The 21,684-nt window shown below is 37.0% G+C and overlaps 1 protein-coding gene across 1 annotated transcript in view; it reads right to left on the bottom strand.

Annotated features, from left to right (window-relative positions):
* DIAPH3 (diaphanous related formin 3) overlaps positions 1 to 21,684 on the bottom strand; it is a gene marked incomplete at both ends in the record, with an annotated part of 534,203 nt that overhangs the window by 490,726 nt on the left and 21,793 nt on the right. The window contains one exon of the mRNA XM_079721707.1: positions 14,939 to 14,971. Within this exon, the coding sequence (XP_079577833.1) occupies positions 14,939 to 14,971 (33 nt within the window). The remainder of the gene's footprint in view (positions 1 to 14,938; positions 14,972 to 21,684) is intronic.

The raw sequence follows: 21,684 nt of genomic DNA, 5'->3' as shown, positions 1-21,684 counted from the left end.
ATTTTTCACAGAACTAGAACAAAAAATTTCACAATTTGTATGGAAACACAAAAGACCCCGAATAGCCAAAGCAATCTTGAGAAAGAAAAGCGGAGGTGGAGGAATCAGGCTCCCTGACTGCAGACTATACTACAAAGCTACAGAAATAGACAGAGTATGGTACCGGCACAAAAACAGAAATATAGATCAATGGAACAGGATAGAAAGCCCAGAGGTAACCCCACACATAGATGGTCACCTTATCTTTGATAAAGGAGGCAAGAATATACAGTGGAGAAAAGACAGCCTCTTCAATAAGTGGTGCTGGGAAAACTGGACAGCTACATGTAAAAGAATGAAGTTAGAACACTCCCTAACACCATACACAAAAATAAGCTCAAAATGGATTAAATATCTAAATGTAAGGCCAGACACCATCAAACTCTTAGAGGAAAACATAGGCAGAACACTCTATGACATATATCACAGCAAGATCCATTTTCACCCAACTCCTAGAGAAATTGAAATAAAAAGAAAAATAAACAAGTGGGACCTAATGCAACTTAAAAGCTTTTGCACAGCAAAGGAAACCATAAACAAGATGAAAAGACAACCCTCAGAATGGGAGAAAATATTTGCAAATGAAGCAACTGACAAAGCATTAATCTCCAAAACATACAAGCAACTCATGCACCTCAATATCAAAAAAAACAAATAACCCAATCCAAAAATGGGCAGAAGACCTAAATAGACACTTCTCCAATGAAGATATACAGATTGCCAACAAACCCATGAAAGAATGCTCAACATCATTAATCATTAGAGAAATGCAAATCAAAACTACAATGAGATATCTTCTCCCACCAGTCAGAATGGCCATCATCAAAAAATCTAGAAACAATAAATGCTGGAGAGGGTGTGGAGAAAAGGGAACCCTCTTGCACTGTTGGTGGGAATGTAAATTGATACAGCCACTCTGGAGAACAGTATGGAGGTTCCTTAAAACACTAAAAATAGAACTACCATACGACCCAGCAATCCCACTACTGGGCATATACCCTGAGAAAACCATAATTCAAAAAGAGTCATGTACCAAAATGTTCACTGCAGCTCTATTGACAATAGCCAGGACATGGAAGCAACCTAAGTGTCCATCAACAGATAAATGGATAAAGAAGACGTGGCACATATACACAATGGAATATTACTCAGCCATAAAAAGGAATGAAACTGAGTTATTTTTAGTGAGGTGGATGGACCTAGAGACTATCATACGGAGTGAAGTCAGTCAGAAAGAGGGAAACAAATACCATATGCTAACACATATATATGGAATCTAAAAAAAGAAAAAAAGGGGTCAGAAGAACCTAGGGGCAAGATGGGAATAAAGATGTAGACTTACTAGAGAATGGACTTGAGTATACAGGGAGGGGGAAGGGTAAGCTGGAACAAAGTGAGAGAGTGGCATGGACACATATACACTACCAAACGTAAAACAGATAGCTAGTGGGAAGCAGCCACATAGCACAGGGATATCAGCTCGGTGCTTTGTGACCACCTAGAGGGGTGGGATAGGGAGGGTGGGAGGGAGGGAGATGCAAGAGGGAAGAGATATGGGAACATATGTATATAATTGATTCACTTCGTTATAAAGCAGAAACTAACACACCATTGTAAAGCAATTATACTCTAATAAAAATGTTTTTAAAAAAGGAAGATATGTAATTATTAGTCATCTTAGAATTTGAAAAGTCAGAAAAACTATTTGTGATCAATACCTGAAATCCAGAAAAATATATCACTTAAAATTATCAATTTTCATGCAATCTTGTACTACATTTAAGAGAAGGAAAAAACTTAACAGCTAAAGTAACTTGGCTTTTTAATTATCTTTATTACTAACCAAGCAACTTGCTGATTAAAAACATGGCTCCAGAGTCTGACTTCTGAATCCTGCCCAGCCCCTTGCTTGCTGGGTTACCCTAACCAAACTACTTAAAATTTCCAGGATATTATCTTTGGTGAAGAACTGGTTAGATACACAGAAGACTGAGGGAATTCTATTATAGTGCTATTTGAAGGTGGTACACCACACTTAATTAATATGGCAGTGAGTTGTTAATATGAAATAAAACTACTTCTCACCTTTCAGCTTCAGGTTAAAAGGCTGACCACTCTATCTAAAGTAGAACATGAGCTCACCCACTCCCCTTTCTCTGTCACAGCACACAATTTATTTCGTTCATATGTCCTGACATATGACTTACAAAAACCTACAATTTTCATATATTTTCTAAGTGTTGACTCTGCCTCTTTCCCACCAAAATGTAAGTTCCATGCTAGACAAACCATCAACTGTCTTAGTTGTGGTGGCCAGTCTCTAGGACAGCCCCCAATGATCCCCTGACTTGTGTAACCAACAGCACACTGTGAAAACTATGGAGTGTCATTTCCAAGACTAGGTCATAAGAGACATTACAGCTTTTGTCTTGCTCCCTCTTGGATCACTCACTCTAGGATATGCCAGCTGCCAGATCATGAGGACACTCAAGAAGACCTAGGGGGAGGCCCAAATGGCAAAGAACTGAGCTAAAGAAGCTAGAGAAGCAGGGAGGCGTCTTGCCAACAGCCATGTGCTTAAGCCATCCCGGAAGCCCCAGTCAAACCTTCAGATATAAGCGCTCTAGACAACATCTTCACCGCAACCTCCTGAGACACCAAGTCAGAACCACCCAGCTAAGCAAATTCCAAACTCCTGACCCACAGAAACAATACGAGATAATAAATGTTTGCTGTTTCGGCTTAGTTTGTTACACAGCAGCAGGTAACTGTTACAGCCATTGTTGTATGTTCAGCCTATGGAACAGTTGCTGGCAGAAAGCTAGCAGTCAATAAGTACTTGAAGGTATGGATAAATAAGCAATTACTAGAGATAAAACACATAAAACATAGTGCCATCCCATAAATGTTTCCCACTTAAGGGAAAAATATAATAACAAATTACAAATAAAGTACTGTAAAGGCCCTCAAGAAAATCATAAGTAAATTAGCAACAGATAGAGACCAGCGATTAATTCCGGGGTTGAGAAGGAACCTCAAGAGAGGCTTTGGAAAGGGGATACACAGGGAACCTGGTGAGGCTGATATGAGAATTACAGGAGATGGTGCATGTTACAAGCGAAGCAGTGTACCTGCGTTGTTCCATGGTCTTTACTAAAATGCTGGTGACACCACTATTACAAAGAGACATCGTTGTGGGGAGGAAAACTGGCCGTTCATTTTTTCAGGTGTGATAAGCTAACCACCCCAGTCATAGGTACAATCACCCAATAACAATTCCCACAAACCCACCAACTACCTCATTCTACCTTCAATGTTCCTAAATATTACAAATGGGCATTTCCCACTTTTAACTTGTATTATTGAAATTTATGAAAAGTTCTTTAGCCAGACGCTTCTTTGAAAAGATGAAAAAGTACCACCCCCCCCAAAAAAATTAACTACTTACAATGATTTGCTCACATTTAGATTTCATATAGTATTTTAATATCATTAAATGAGAAACATTATATTATTGAAATTCCTTTAAATTGCTTGAAAATAAGTTACCACATGAAGTATGTATTCTACAGCCAAGTGCCATGTGCAGAGCAGCCAATGGAAATGCCCACGTAGGGAAGAACGAAGGCCTCAGTCTTTCTTTATCTGTGATAAAGTAACAAGTCCAATCCTACTGTGCATGTGTTCAGTTGCTTATTTGTTTTTTTGTTTTGCCTATGTTTATAATTTTTTTAAATACTAAGTTTCACTTAAAGGTTAATTAAAAAGATTTAATCCTTTCCCATTAAGTTCAATAACACCATGAATTCTACCACAGACCCCTTGATGGTCCATGGACCACAGGTTAAGAGTCCCTGGTAGGTAGATATGGAATAATAACAGAAATAGTGGTGGAAAAGAAAGTAACTCAAGTTCTAATGCTTGCAGTGAATCAATGGGAGGGACTAGATGACCTACAGTTGAGACCAACATGGAGAAATGAAATAAAAATGCTCAAGAAGAGCTGGAAGCTTTTGAATGAAGAGCTACCAGGAAAATAAAGTCCTCAAATAACCCCTAAGTTTCAAGTAAAGCAAGAGGAAAGCAAACATTCAAAGGTAACAGGCTTTGAGTTCCAAAGAGCAAAGTAGGAGGGTTTTCGAAGGCTGGAGAAGTTGGGAGATACTGTCAGATTAGAAAAATAAACAGACCTGGATGGGGGAGAAGCACACAGGTGCTTAGTGAAGATGTGGATTGATTATGACTTCTGATGTTGACTCTGGTCAGTAGAAAAGTGATTTTAATTGTAATAACTTTAATGAAAATTAACTAGGAAACATAAATCAAACCACGTGGACTGTATCTTCTCAATTTATCTTCTCTCTGCCCTCTGCCCCTACTGCCACTACCCTAGTTCAGGCCACCTGAACAATTGCTGCAGCCTCCAAACTTGTCCCTGTGTCTTCACTGCCCCCTACCTCTACCCCACCCCGAGCTACTCTCTGCACTGATGTCAATTTGATCTTACCGAAACACAAATCAAATCATGTCCCTCACTCCTGTGCTTAAAACCTTCAGCCTTTGTAACCCCATTACTCAGAGGATGACCCTCAAATATCTTACCATGGCTCAAAGGTCCACTTTAATCTAAATCTTACTTCCTCTCCAGACAATCTTTTCACTACTCCACCACCCTTATATGATCTAGATATAATGAATAACCTAGAGTCTTCTACACATGCACAAGCTATCCCTCATGCCTAGAACCTATCCACACCCACAACTCCTATCCCATTCCCTTTATCTGGCTAATTTCAACTCAATCCTTGGCTTTCAGTTTGAACTACATCTCATATAGGAGCCTTTCTGACACCTCAAAACTGGATTAGATGCCCTCAGACCTAGTGCTTTCCATTATATTATATGTATACTACTCTGAAACTGCCTTTCATCATACATATGTTTACTCAACAAACCTTTAAGTCCTTGAGAACAAGAATTGTTGTTTTATTCACTAAATGTTCCTGGAACTTGGCATGGTCCTAAGCATGTAGTGGGTGTTCTATTAATATTTGTTAACTGGGTTAATTAATGAATAGCTTCCTACCTTCCATGCCCAGGACACAAGCTACTGCATCTTGCACTTCTAAATCCTTCTCAACGATATTTTAAATAAGGAATAATTAACACAGCATATCACGGAGAATTCCAGACATTATGCTTTTTATATATTAAATTTTAAAACCCAGACTCTTCCCAACACTGTTATTTCAAAGAGCAGTCCCCTACACTAAAAACAAGTATGAATTTCTGTAATTTAATACCATGGTATAAGATAGTAAGGAAAATACCCATTCAAAGGAAAAGAGCACAAATACATTTTAAAAGAATTTAATATTCAAAATACCTCAAAGTTATATATACCCACATCTACTCAAATACAGTTTCTAATTGCATATATTCAAATATTATAATACTATATGCTTGAAAGGAAATATAAATTAGCTCTGTAAATAAGTATCAGACTATTTTTAAGACATAGACCAATACTACCCATACACAAAAATTATCTGAAGACATCAACAATGGCTTTCTACTTGCCAACCTGACACTTCCACTAGGAATCCATTCCACTGATATCCAGGAAGTAAAATTATTAGAGTAAAAAAATTACTACCACTCCTGCCAGCCTGTATTCCAACCTGTCCTTTAAAACTCAGCTGAAAAGTCACCTTCTCTATGAAGTCTTCTCAAAGACCAAAGTTGACCTTACCACTGTGCCATTCCAGCCCATATCACTGCACTACAACTGTATACTGGCTGTGTACACATCTGTTTCCCCACTGTTCCCAAAGGGCAGAGACAGATTATTCATTTCTCTATTCCTATAATAGTACTAAGCCCTCAATAAAGGCTTCATGAATGAATGGATAAAAGGATGAATAAACAAGTCTGCATACCCTACTACATCTTAGCATATTCAACTCTGAGAGCTCTTGATCTTATTCCCAAGTTTCGACTGATTTGAAGAGGAGCTCTCTAAACCAGCCCATAAATATTTAAAAAGTCCAAGATAGCACTTAAGTGTTACTACTGAAAATCTAAGTACAGGAAGCTCTAATTAACTCATATTAATGGACTCAGAAAGGCCCACCCAACTTAGTAAATAGTTTAAGTTTTATAGAACTTATTTTCACGTATATTCAGTTGTCCCAGTCCATGCTGGTATACCTACTTTACACAGAATATTTTGAATATATAGTTTTACAGAAAAGTTACGGAATATATTTTCATACTTTTTGCTTTATCATTCATTTTTAACTTAAAAAGGAAAAATAAGAATAAAAATGCAAAATAAACAAATTATAGTACAGAAAGCTTTATATCTTATTAGGCCAATATTATAAAATTATTTTAAATTATTCTTTTCCATTGAGCTTTTTTTTTAAAGTTAATGATTTAGGTCCCGTGATCATACTTGCGAGTTAGACACAAATTCAGATAATCAAAATCATTTTATTTTCTTTCGTAAGTATGGCATCTAACTTAACATATATCTCACAAGACACAGCACAACTAGGTAGGCACAGGAATACTCTGCAGGTAGACAAAATCCAAGCCTGTCAGGCGCATCCATCTGGAAACTCATCTTCGAGTGAACCAGTCTCACAGAAAACACCCAGGAATATGCTGGAGTGGTCTGGCAGCAGTTAGTTATACTGAGTGAGTCTGAAGACCCATGGAGAACAGGGAAAGCTTCTCAAAGCACTCATCAGAATGCACACCCAGACCATGAACCCCTCAGCGTCTCTAAGACCCCATTCCCGAGAGGAACCAAGAAAGCCTGCACGTATACCTGGCAGCAGGCTACCGTTGTTGCTAGATCTGTGATTTCCATACAGAAGTTTTTCTACATCCTTTGCAATTAAGAAAACTTATATCCTTTACCTGTTGCCATCTCTCAGTCACACATATCATTATTCCTTTTGGACAGACCTTTTTCAGTTTTGTTTACTAGAAATATTCAAAACAGTTCATTTCTTATCACAGAAAAATTCTTAGATACAATATATCTTTATAATTATAATTTTTTCAGGATTAAGATCGATGGCTATGATACAACTTTTCCTTGTCAGTTTCAAGATCAGTAGTCTCATATGGGTGGCTGCAAGAGAAAAGCAGAAAATAAGGAGATATATTGAATACGTCTAGATTTTACACTGGCACTCTGAGTGGAGAAAGGGATAGGACTTAAATGGCAGTATAACTCTCTTGGTAAAGATCATGTTCTCTGGGGCCAGTCTGCCAGTTTTCCCGGCTGCCTCCTGTGACTTTGAACAAGTTATTTATACTATCTCTTGCCTCAGTCTCTCTGTATTTGAAAAAGGGAATAATAATAATGCCCACTCAGAGGCTTGTTGTGAAAACTGAATGTGTTTATAAAGCTAACATTTGGAACGCTATTTGGCACATAGCTAGTAATTAATTGTCCTTACTATCACATAACACTCCTTTTTCCAATCAGCAGCTGTGTTTCTACATTCTCTAAGTAAATTCTCCAGCAACTTATCTTACAACTTTCTATTCCCTGGAAGATTCCTGCATGTTGACTGAGAGACGTATACCAAGTTAGAGAAGCAGGGTCCTACCATGGAGGCCTTATGTGCCACGTCAAAAAGCTTTAGGCTTGACCTATAGATAATAGGTGCAATTAAGCAGTTTCAAATAGGATAAAATATGGTCAGACATGCAATTTAGATAGGTCACTCTGGTTTCTGTGCAGGAAGTTGGCTTTTTAGGAAGCGATAGAAAGTTGTGAGAGTCCTGATGAGATAATAAAGAGACTAGTGCTCTCATAGAAGACTTGAGAGAAGAGAATATATTCAAGAAATAATCAGAAACACTGGAAGGGTGAAGTTACCATCTATGAAAATATAGGAATAGAGATGTGTTTAAGAGGGAAGTAAAGCGTTTAATTTGGGGCACATAGAGTTTCAAGTAAAAATGAGACACCCATGTGAAGGTATTCTAGGTCAATGCATGAATGTCTCAACTTGAGGGAAAGATCATAGACAGAGATATACACAAAGATATACACAAAGATATACCAAGTCAAGTACTATATACACAGGAGAGGAGCAATGGCTTCAGGAAAGCAACCTGAGAAATGACAATAGTTTTAGGATAGGCAAAGGAAAAACACACACAACAGAGATAGAAAAGGAAAAATCAGAGGGATATGAAAACCTATAAAGTTTGGTCCCACAGAAGCCAAGAAATCTTTGTTTTTCAAAGAGGAAGGAAATATCTGTATCAGGCAGAGCAGAGAAATCCATTAAATTTCCAAAGACTAAAAAGTAATGAATATCACTGGGGATAAAAAGGATTATTTTATAATGAAAAATTGGAACAACAATCCAAAATGTATATGCACTCAGTTGCAGAGCTTCATAACATGAAGCAAAAGCTGAAAGAACTAAAAAGAAAAATAAAAAATCCAAAATTATACTTGGAGATTTCAACACTCCTCAATAATTTTTTTAAAAAGCAGACGGAAAATCAGAATATAGAAGATGTGAACAACACTATCAACCAATTTGGCCTATTAACTATTTATGGATCAATTCTAACAGAAGCAGAATACACATGGAACATCCACCAGGACAGACCACATTCTGGGACAGAAAGCAAGACTCAAATTGAAAAAGACTGAAATCACACAAAGTATGGTCACTGGCCACAAGGGAATTAAATTACAAATCAGTAACAGAAAGATATCAGGAAAATCTTCAAATATTTGAAAATTAAACAACATATACCTAAATAATCAATGGGTAGAAGAAGAAATCAACAGGAAATTTAAAACTATTTTGAATATTCAGAAGATTAGCAGCTAAAGCAGTTCTCAGGGGAAATTTATAGCACAAAATTCTTATTAGAAAACAAAGTTCTCAAATCAATTATTTAAGCTTCCACCTTAAGAAGCCAGAAAAAGAATAAAGCAAAAGTATAGAAATGATAAAGATTAACAAATAAATGAAAATAAAATAAAGAAAATTAGTGAAACCAAAACCTGGTTCTTTGAAAAGATCAATAAAATTGACAAACCTCTAGACAAACTAATCAGGGGAAAAACAGAAGACAAATTATCAATATCAGAATTGGAAAAGGGAGAAATAAATACAGATCCTATATTAAAAAGATAAGGAAATACCACAAATAATTCATAATTCAACAACATAGATAATATGAAAAAGAATTCCTTAAAAGACAAACTACCAGGTCTCACTCAAGAAGAAATAGAAAATTTGAATAGTCCTATATTTAGTAATAGACATTTCATTTCAAACAAGATAGGAATGGCAAATAAACACATGAAAAGATGCCCAACATCATTAGTCACTGGAGGAAACAATTTATTAGTGTCTTATAAAGTTAAAACCATATGACTCGCCCTCCGAAATGAAAACATATGTCCAAAAACAACTGCACTCAAATGTTCATAGCAGTTTTTCCTAACAGCCAAAAACTGCAAACAACCCAAACTGTTGAATATATAAACCAACTTTAGTATTACCAAACAAGGGAATACTATTCAGTAACAAAAAGAACAAATTTCTGATACACCCAATCACTAGATGAGTCTCAAAAGCATTATGCTAAGTAAAAGAAGCCAGACACAATGGCAAAATACAATGAATTGCCATTTATATGAAATTCTAGAAAATGAACTACTGTATAGTTCAGAAAACTGATCAGTATTTTCCAAGAGCTGGGAAGGGGGAAGAGAACTGACTGCAAAGGACACAGAGGAAACTTTTTGAGGTGATGGAAATGTTTTACATAACTGTAGTGTATGCATGATTGTATACATTTGTCAAAATTCAGACTGCACTTTTAAAATTAATACATTATATTATATGTAAATCATACCTCAATTTTTTAAAGTGCATATTACTAATCACTAATATTGTGAATGCATGGTTTACCAAGCATTTTAGTATATATTACTTAATTTAGCTCTTATAAAAACCCCTATAAACAAGGATGCCAGGGCTCAAAAGCTAAATGACATTCAAAGCTAGTACATGGCAGAGCTGGCACCCGAACCCCACTCCCCTACATTCACCTACATGTAATGAAGAGCAGACACTAATGGAGATCTCAGAACTTCCTCTAGTTGCTGTACAGGACGATGTCTGTTTTGCTAGCTGTAATTGTGGACTATCTGGTGTCTTGAAGTCAATTTAGTGGAATGGATCACCTTTCTTTTTTTCATGGAATGGAGAGGAGTAAAAAGGAGTAGAAAGGAAGGAAAAGAAAATGATTAGAGTTCATTGTGCTTAGAAACATTAAATATTGGTTCTTAAAAAACTTTTGTTTTGACAGAGAGAATTTCTGTATGTGTGCTGGGCTACAAAATAAAGTGTGTTTCTTACTGTGGGTTCTAGTCAAAAAAGCTTGAAAACCATCGCTGCAGGCCACACAAGGGATTACAACAGTAACGTTGGCTGCAGAGAGATGAAAGGAGAGATGAAGATCAGCAGGAGAGCTGTACTTTAGGCAAATAGTTGTGAGGGACAAGGGAGAAAAAAGCAGGTCAAAAATAACGCCTGCCCCACAGAAACACCCAGTGGACACTTTGATGGAAAACTCAGCACTGTGACATCCACATTCAATTTCGTCCAGCTTACCTTTTCACACGTGCCCCCCTTCACTGTCCTCCTCCCAACATTTTTGCCTCTACAAGGAAAGCTTTCCTTTCAACCCAGGTGTAAACAATGAAGCGTTGTAAGCTAAATGATTTTTTTCACCTTTATATTACCCTAGCACCTTGGACAGCACTTCATACCTAGTGGGTGCCCAAATATTCATAGAGCAAACGCTGTTTAAAGTATATTAAATCTGCCTAGGGGCCTCAACGCTACAGTAATACTTCATTTCTTTAACCCAACAGTGTCCTATGAAATTAAATTCTGACAGTAATTTAAGAAATAACCTTCAATTTAATGTATTTAAAATACTATTATTCAAACATATGACTACAGCAGATGCCATTCTTATATTTCTCCTCTCAAGTCCTGCCCAAAAAAGACTATTCACTTTAGGAAGTTCTAAATTAAAAGCACACATGCAACACATGTTGCAGGGGTGGCAAACTTTAATTACAAAACATATCGCTAGCACACATCAAAGCATCATGGCAAATGTTTCCCTGCGCTCTGACTCACCAGAAATAGTTTAAAGAGCCCTCAAAATATCCAGCTATCCTCTCCCTCCTCAAAGCTCTGCATTGCTCTGTAACACACATACCCTGTAAGGGTCAACTGCAAATAAGTCAGTCACACCACCCCTCTGTCCACACATTGGGAAGTATTTTTTAAAGGGGGTAAAAATGGACAGAGCTGAATGCAGTAGTCAAGATACTTGAGCTTAAATGAGACTCACCAAAACCCTGTGAGGAAGGCAGAGAAGGTATAAAATTAGTCCTGCTTCACTGATAAGTGAACAGTCTAATAATTGATCTGCCAAGGTCACAGAGCTAAGAAGTGGTGAAGTTCTGTCTTCCAACAAGAGTCTTCTGATTCCAAGTCCAATTCTCTTTCCACACGGCATCAATCAACAATGACCAAGAAAGAACTGAGTTGTCGGTGTCTCCTGTTCAAGACAGCCGTGCTTATTCTCTGACCTCCACAACAATGGGCCAGCTGCCTAAACTAGACTGCCTGCTCAATCTTTCCCTGGAAGGAGAGGGTAGCAAGGAATCCAGGACAGTCAATCATGTGAACATCTAAGATGAAGGTAGGTCAAGGCAACAGTCAGAAATCCAGCCAGGTGGTCAGAAAGGCTGACATCATGTCCTGGTCAAAGCTTCTCTACTCTGTGCAAAGGCAAGACTCCATCTCCAGGAAGCTTGACCAGGACCAAGCCAGGCCCAGATCCCAGGAAACTACAATACCAGGCAGGTTATCAAAAGAGAGGCTCGTTCTTTCATTTGTTGAACTAATTTATGAAAATGCTTAACATGTGCCAGACAACATGCCTGGAAGTATTAATAACAACACATTGTCTCTGTGTTCAAAAGGTTTAAACCAGTGAGAAAGACAGACCATAGGCCATCATCAAAAAAATCTACAAACAAATAGATGCTGGAAAGGGTATGGAGAAAAGGGAACCCTCCTACACTGTAAATTGGGAATGTAAATTGGTATTGACTATTATGGAGACCAGTATGGAGGTTCCTTAAAAAACTAAATATAGAGCTACCATATGATCTAGCAATCCCACTCTTGGGCATATATCTGGAGAAAACCATACTTCGAAAAGATACATGCACCCCAATGTTCACTGCAGCACTATTCACAATAGCCAAGACATGGAAGCAACCTAAATGTCCATCGACAGAGGAAAGGATAAAGAAGACGTGGTACATATATACAATGGAATTTTACTCAGCCATAAAAAAGAACTAAATAATGCCATTTGCAGCAACATGGTTGGACCTAGAGATTATCATACTAAGTGAAGTCAGTCAGACAGAGAAAGACAAATATCATATGATATCATTATATATGGAATCTAATAAAAAATGATACAAAGGAACTTATTTACAAAACAGAAACTGACTCACAGATGTGGAAGTCAAACTTATGGTTACCAAAGGGGAAATATGGAAGGAAGTGATAAATTAGGAGATCGGGATTAACATATACACACTACTATATATAAAACAGATAACTAATAAGGACCTACCGTATAGCACAGGGAACTCTACTCAATATTCTGTAATAACCTATATGGGAAAAGAATCTGAAAAAGAATGGATATATGTATATGTATAACTGATTCACTATGCTGTATATCTGAAATTAACACAACATTGTAAGTCACCTATATGCCAATAAAAATGAAAAAAAAAAAGACAGACAGACCATAAATCAGGCACTGCTTTGATAAAAATATGCACAGGGCACTATGGTAAAACCCAAAAGTTCTGACCCTACCAAGCCCAGGGGCAAGGATGAGGGGAGGGGCAAGGAATGGAGACAGGATGGAGAGAGAAAGTCTTCACTGAGGAGGAACCCATTTACTAATGTAAGATCAGAGCACGATGGCTTCCAGAGTGGCCCACTGAAGCCACTCCACAACATGACTCTGTTTCTAGAACTTGGGATAGAGATTATGGGTTGGCAAAGTGCAAAGACAGAGTCATGAAACAAAGGTAAGGATGGGGTCTGAATGAAAAGAGGAAAAAAAAATGTAGAGTGCCCACAAAATATGAACACCACAACATGGATGAACCTTGAAAACATTATGCCAAGTAGAAGAATTCAGTCACAAAAGAGCAGGTAAGACTCCATTTATATAAAATGTCCAGAAGAGGCAAATCTATAGACAGAAAGTAGACTGGACATTGCCTAGGGCTGAGCGAGTTGGGAATAATTCGGGAGAGACTATTCGCAGGTATAGTATATTCTATATAAAAATTCTATATAGTATATTCTATATAAAAAGAATATATATATATATTCTTTTTGGGTAATGAAAATGTTCTTAAATTGATTGTGGTGATTGTTTTACAACTCTGCAATTATACTAAAAACCATTGAATCATACACTTTAAATGGGTGAACTACATGCTATGTGAATTATACCTCAATAAGGCTTTGCAAATATACCACTGTAGATTCTCATAAAAGTTAATACTTAATAATTGCACATGGTTTTATTATTGGCCTTAGGAGCCATCTGAAGGCTAAGTCAGCACAGCAAGTGTGTGGATTTGGAGCTACATGGAACAAGACTCAAGCCACAGCTACACCACCTGAGAGCTGTGCATACTTGGGCAAGCTACCTACTTAGGCTGCCTGAGCCCTGATGCACTCAGCACTAAAATAAGTACATCACCCACCTTGCAGGGTGAGAAGTTATATACATAACCTGCATAAGTGCTCAATATTACTACCGTTTCTGAATATTATCCTATGAGAAATAAATGTTATCCAGAAAAGTTTACATAAATATCCTTTTCTTAGATACTATCCAGAGGAACAAAACATAGCGTTTTGATTCAATTTTTTAAATCGTGCATGTCCAGATCTACATCTCATTCATCTTTTTATGCCCACCTAAACCATGTGCCAAAGATGGTACATTGGATATCGGGGGTGCTAAACACTTTTTGAGTGCTCAGTGTGTTCTAGGCACTGTTTCATATTTGACATAAAGTGAAGCTGAATTCAAATCCTAGTTATCGAAGTGCTGTGCTTGGTCCTCTATATCATGCTTCTGTATTTTTGGTGCTACTGTTTATTTGGGTCTTGTTGTTATTCTCATTGTTATTTTTTACCGTTAACCAAGAGTTACATTCAAAAATATACTTCTCAGAAAAATTCATTTGAATATATAAGAATATCTAACAGTGATATAAAATGTTAAGTACTTATAAGAAAGCTGATTATTTTAAGCATGCAGAATATAGGATAAGGCGTGCTTAGTTCTCTCGTTTTTAAACAAAACTTTTTAAAAATATATGTGTGATATTTTAGTCTGGTTTACTTTAATTAGCAACTACATATTTTTGAAAAGCTGACATGTCTTTAGCTATCCTTTGTACCTCTTTCTGAAGTGTGCTATTCACCCTCAAAGAAAGAGAGGTGATTTGAATGATTCCAAGTTGACTAACAACTTGTGATTAAACAAAATTTTTAAATGAACATATTGACTAGTCCCTTTTACTATTTGAAAGCAACAATCTAATGTATTTCACCAGTTTTACATCTTACTTTAGCACCATAAAAAGAGTCCATTTCCAAAACATGCAGTTCGTAGCAATTTCAAAGGTGTTAGTGCAGCACACCATCAACATTACATGGTTAGTTAAGATTCACAACAAAGGAAACATCAAGGATAATCTTACCATATCATCTGTCAGTGTCCTAATATTTAAATGCTGCAAATGAAAGAAACCAATCATATCAGTAATTTATAACAGCTTTTTAAATTTTAGTTAATAGAGTACATTTAAAATTCTACAATGCTAAGTTGAATGTAATTCAATTTCTGACAGTCTAATAAAAATGCATTATATATTGTTTTAATCACTTTCTCAAAAAGATGGACAAAAGTTACCTTGAATGTGATAGTCTCCTAAAATTTCTTGTCTTTGTAAACCTCACACACTAGAAACCTCACTGTAGTACAATAAATATATTCTCCCAAATAATAGTATTAGCTACCATACAGACTTAGAACACAATGGATATAGGGGTTTAAATAAGATTTTCAGAAAATTTTTCAAATTATAAAAGTGAAACTTTAAATCTACCATTAGCATGCAGCATAATAGATAATGAAGTACTTTGCTGGCTAATTAACTTAAACAATTCTAATAAAAGAGAAGAGAGTACTGGAATGACTATTTGCATCTTTAACATCTGTTTGATTATCACCAGTTATTGACAGTAGACACTTTTCAATTTCATTGCTACTTCTTTGAGAACCCTTTTGCCAATTTCCTTGCTAGACATACACAAGGCCACTTTAGAAAGTGAATAAATTAGTTTCCTGCAAAGTGGAGTTTGAAAGCAAAATTAAGCATTTGGGGGAAGAAACAATCCAAGTTTTTATAAATTCTGGAGTTGGGGAAGATTTTGTATTTAAGTAGCTGGAATCAATTTCCAATTCTCCTTCTTTTTATTCACTGTAGCATTAGACCTTTAAAAGGGCAGAGAAAGTGTCAAGCACATTTCCTAAACAGGAAATCAGGTCAGGTCTACGAAAAGTATAAAAGGATATGTGTTAGCAATCATCATCTAACGGAATAAATGGCAAACAGGTATCAATAAATTCAATATTTATTGACAGAATGAAATTTATCATTCATGCTTGTAACTAGAATGCACTTTTTTTTAACATCTTTATTGGAGTATAATTGCTTTACACTGGTGTGTTAGTTTCTGCTGTATAACAAAGTGAATTAGTTATACACGTACATATATCCCCATATCTCTTCCCTCTTGTGTCTCCCTCCCTCCCACTCTCCCTATTCCACCCCTCTATGTGGTTACAAAGCACCGAGGTGATCTCCCTGTGCTATGTGGCTGCTTCCCGCTAGCTATCTATTTTACGTTTGGTAGTGTATATATGTCCATGCCACTCTCTCACTTTGTCCCAGCTTACCCTTCCCCCTCCCCATATCCTCAAGTCCATTCTATAGTCGGTCTGCGTCTTTATTCCCGTCTTGCCGCTGGGTTCTTCATGACTTTTTTTTCTTTTTTCTCAGATTCCATATATATGTGTTAGCATATGGTATTTGTTTTTCTCTTTCTGACTTACTTCACTCTGTAGGACAGACTCTAGGTCCATCCAGCTCACTACAAATAACTCAATTTCGTTTCTTTTTATGGCTAAGTAATATTCCATTGTATATATGTGCCACATCTTCTTTATCCATTCATCTGTTGATGGACACTTAGGTTGCTTCCATGTCCTGGCTATTGTAAATAGAGCTGCAATGAACATTGTGGTACATGACTCTTTTTGAATTATAGTTTTCTCAGGGTATATGCCCAGTAGTGGGATTGCTGGGTCGTATGGTAGTTCTATTTTTAGTTTTTTGAGGAACCTCCATACTGTTCTCCATAGTGGCTGTATCAATTTACATTCCCACCAACAGTGCATGAGGGTTCCCTTTTCTCCACACCCTCTCCAGCATTTATCATTTGTAGATTTCTTGATGATGGCACTTTTATGCTCATGAATCTACCTCGATGATGATCCAGGTTAAAAATCTGTACAGTGTAAATCACTATCCCAGATTCTCCACCCTTTCAGAGAAGATGTTCCTTCTTCTAGGGCAGGAAAAACAGTAACTGGAGGGACACAGCATGCATGAGCTTTGCTTATACTAAAGAGAAAGCAGCTGGATAAGTGACCATGCCAGTTCCAGACTGAATTACGTGATCAGTAGACCACATATGCTGACCTAGGAGCAAAGAAGTAATAATACTGGATTAACAAAAGTTTAATATTGAATCCTGGGTTGTAAAATTTACTTTTAATCACTATTAACTTCAGCAGTTGAAATTAACAAGTATGCACAGAGGCCCGTGAGAGTGGGTGTGATCCTGAGGCACTTAGGGTCACAATCTCATCCCAGAGACCATGACTAGAATTGAACCCAAATCCACATGGCTACTGTATGTGTGCTTTCCCACCAGTAAAGATTTCCAGCCCACTGCATTTGGTTAACCACATCGCTCTCTCACTCTCCAACCAGAGGTATCACCCCAGTCACAACTCACATCACACCTGAAAGGGATCATTTCAAGTTCCTCTGACAAGAAAAAAGGAATAGAGCCAACTTCTGACACAACAGCATTCTAAGTGGCCTAATGCTTGAAAAGTAAAGCTAATGAAAAAGTATCATGCAGAAATCCTACTTGGAATAGTATGCCACAATAAAGCGAAAACATGTACTAACACAAATGAAATATTCCAAAATGCCAGTTTGAGTTGCCTTGAGGAAAATGCCATAAAGTGATGTTAAAGAAGAGAGAAGAAACAATGAAAGCAGACAAATAATTTTAAGAGAAATGAGACTAGGGCCTATGTAAGATTTATGAACTAAAAACTGCACAGAAAATACAGAAAGTATTATACAGAAAACGTACGGAATGTAGGTTACATGACGTAAAATTCAGAAGATGTAAGTAACCAAGAGGAACATTTTTATTTACCTTCAACGGCCTAAAATAGGACAGGCTTTTAAATTAGAGTTGGACCCATAACTTTCAGAAAAAGAGTAGTCACTCTTGAGTAGAAACAAGACACATAGGATTCATTTTTTTGGTCATAGCTTTTTTTTTTTTAATATCCTTAAACTATTTCATTGAGGATCTAGCAACTCAATTAATTTGTTAAATGCTTGGCCTGTTTTTTAAAAACTATACAGGCATGCATGTAAGTCCAATTACAAGCTATATTATTATACACAATCTTTCACAAAAAAGAACACTCAGTGAATTACAACAGAATTATAATGCTTACATAGAAAAATAAGAAAACTCAAAGGGATGTAAGAATGGGAAGTTTAACAGTCTGAGAGACAAGCAAGAAGTTAAGGTCAGGTTCACTATTCCTTCTCTTCTGGGAAACACTTATCTATCAATTCTCACCACCAGCAAGAGAAGCCAGTAGGGCAGGATGACAGCAAATTCAAGGGCCCATGACAGGACTAGAGATGTTGACTAAGAGAGTAAACAGCTGGAAAACTCATCTAAAAATGCTGGTTTCTATATCCAAACAGTAGAGACAGAATAATTTTCAATTCAAGATTCAGCTTTCAGAAAACAGAGATTACATAGGTATTCGTTTACCCACATGCAATCTGAAAGAAACCACTAAACACAAGCTAGCATTAAAAAATTTGAGTAGATCTAAGTGTGAGTAATTTCCCCTAAAAACTTAAATCACTCTAATCACAGTCCACCTTCAAATATGATTGGGGGAAAAAAAGAAAGAAACACTAAACATTTAGTGAAAAAATGTAAAGGTTAGATCAAGTGGCATCCTTTTGTAGGATCTTTGAGTGCGAATATTAATTCAAGTTTATTGTAAAGTTTACATTATCTCAAAGTCCTACCTGTTTAGATTACAGACTTCTAAAAAGTGGAGTGAGAGAGAGAAGAGAACGACTGACATAAAATCCTCAGATAACTCTGTGGGGTTTTGGCCTTGCTTTTGGAGATACAAAACTACAAGGGTGGCATCCTTAATGTATAAAAGAAAAAAAAAACTTTATTATAAAAAATTATTGCTTTTATACTAATACTTGAAGTACTGTTCAAATGTCTGGTTAACTAAGACACTTAAAAAAATGAAGAAGTATTTCTGTTTTATAGCTACCAGCATGCTCTTTACTATATGGTCTGGTTGGGGAAAACAGGAACTGCCCATATCAATCCAGTTCATGAGTAGAATTTGCTAACATTCATACCAAGTAGGCAACAGAAACATAAAACTACTATTAAATGGAATCAAATAGGAACACTCTTAAAAATAACAACCTGATAGCAACATTAGGGTTATATTTGCCAGGGGGGGAAAAAGTTAAAAACGTACAATTTTAGACATATTAAAACACTTAACACCTAGATGTGACTTTGTGACCTTTAGTTACATTATCTGGCCTATGACTCTATAGTGTTAATGCTTTATGACAATGAGATAGAATAAAAGTGGTGACAATATCAAAATATAAACAACTCTGAACACAGGACCACTGGTAATTGGTTAAGGTGTGGTACTAAAGCACACTGGGGCTCTTTTCCTAAGCCAAACCTCACCCTTCTTCCTGTGGTCCTATGTTTCTCAAACTGCTAATTCTATTTCTCCCTAAAAAGAAAGCAGCTCTACATGTAGACAGGTTTTCTGCTAATGACAGTTCCTAGGATGAATGGTCAAGAGGATCACTCTGGAATTGAAAGAGAGAACAAGTCTTTATAGATTTTTCTTCAAAAGAACATAGAATCAAAAGGGGGGGGCAGTTTTGACAGAAACACAGAACATAGGTCTCTATATTCCCATTTAAGCAAGGCATCAAAACCTTTATTGAAGACAGTACATGATGTCAAAAAATAGATCCAGAGCACTGTGCAAAATGCTGTCAATATCAAGGTATGGAGAACACCACCACCACCAACTTAGTTGACAAATAAGTAACAAAGACCAAATAAATTATGTAATACAAAGCAGCATACAAACCCCTGAGGTTCACACGCAATGAAAAAAAGATTCCAAGCTGTAACCTAAGGGCTTTAGCAAATTTTACATTTTCTTTCATTGGTTGGCACATGTGGATTAGCAGACAGCAAAGGCTCTGTCCACTGATGTCCTTAGACACGTGAAGGCCCACCAGGCATCAAGCTAGCAGGCTCGGATCACTGTCAGCAGAGGCAATACACAGTAATATTTTAGAATAATCTTTAGCTGTTGCAATTTAATTCTATTAAGTTTACACCACTTAACTGGATCATTAAGAGAAATTAGCAACAAGGGGAAAAATTAAAAAGATTAAAGCCTCTGAACACGAGTGACTTGGACCCAGTTCTCATAAACTAGACCCTCCAGACCAAGTGGTTTTCAGCTTGTTAGTGTGCACAAGAAAAACACCAAGACTTCCTTCGTAAAAGTAGATGGCAGGACCTCAGCTTCCCAAGATCCTGGTGCAGTAGGTCTAAGGTGGGGCTTAGGAACCTGTACACTTAAGGGGCTCGAGGGCACTGCTGCTGCAGTGAGCCTGGGACCACACTCCACCACTATCAGCATTAAACATCCCCGGGGCTGCACACAGACCAATGTCTGTCACGTGCCTCATTTAAAATCCACGTCGCAGAAACAAATGATAAAAAGAGTGCAGACAGGAAGCACAGAGGATTTTAAAGACGTGAGAGACATGGAGCTGGTACGGTTGGGACAGGCTTTAGTGCCCTGAAGTGACTGGCACCAATTAGCACTGATTTAAAAAAATTCAACAATCTCTGAGTGCAGGATGAATCACCAATTGCATCACTTATTCAAATACTTAGTCTCTCTCTAAGGTACAATAATTCAATCTCATAAGCATATATTTAGTACTTAAGTATCAAAAATTGTTCATTATATCAAACCACGACATGACACTATTTGCTTGAAAAAATGGGCGACAGGTTCTGATCAACAGAACACAGTTACACCTTAAGGGCAAAGGGCCAGGCTCAGCCCTCTCTTAATCGTAATCTGTTTAATCATAATTATAATCTGCTCAAAGTTTTGTTTTAAAGTCCAGCTTATTCCCTTCCACTAATACACTTATAAATATGTATTTTAATCCAGTAACATTTCTTGTCCACACACCTGTCTTTATTTTAATATCAATGCCAATTATAAAGATTGTAGCAATGTGAAATAATAATACTAGCAACTGTGACACTAAACACACCTGTGGATGGGTCTAAGAGGTATCTCCCCAGCAACCACATAACACACCTAGATGTGAAAATATTGTTCTTCAAGGGCTCCAGATTTAACAGCTCAGGAGGGTCCAAAAATAATACTGAAGCTTTCCCAGCACTGAGGACAAGAGTAGAGCTGGCTCTTTGATACTATAAAGTAAAGCTTTTAAGCTGCCTCACTCTTCATGTGGTCATTTTTTTAGTTTGAGGTGGAGAAAAGTGAGAGAGGAGATGTTACGAACAGGTGAGAATCAGAAAAAGCTCACCAGCATCTTTCAATCTGTTCATTTACTCAAAACTGTAATCCTGCCCATCTTACGATGATAAACACCTGTCCACTGCCCATTTTCCAAGGCTTATGCACTCTTAGCATCCAAGAATCCAGACCTGCCTTCTCCATAACTCCTTCTTTGTGAAAGACCAGGTTTCAGAAGGAGGCATCTACAGACATGAAAAGAAAAGATTCATTTCTAAGAGGGCACAAGGTTTTCAAAAGGATCAAAAGTCTGCCACATAACTGCTCGAAAACAACCACCTCTCCAGAAAAACCAATTCTCAAATTGCTACTTGTAACTCTCACCTGAATTACACATCACAGGGGCTGAACACCTAACAAGTCATTTTTTATTCTAGCAGAACTCTAGTAGTGTTCCTTTTCTTTCAAAGAGAA

The sequence above is a fragment of the Hyperoodon ampullatus genome (assembly GCF_949752795.1).
Source record: "Hyperoodon ampullatus genome assembly, chromosome: 16".
Taxonomy (NCBI): domain Eukaryota; kingdom Metazoa; phylum Chordata; class Mammalia; order Artiodactyla; family Ziphiidae; genus Hyperoodon; species Hyperoodon ampullatus.
Note: the sequence above shows the minus strand (reverse complement) of the source record. Positions and strands in the feature narration are given on the sequence as shown.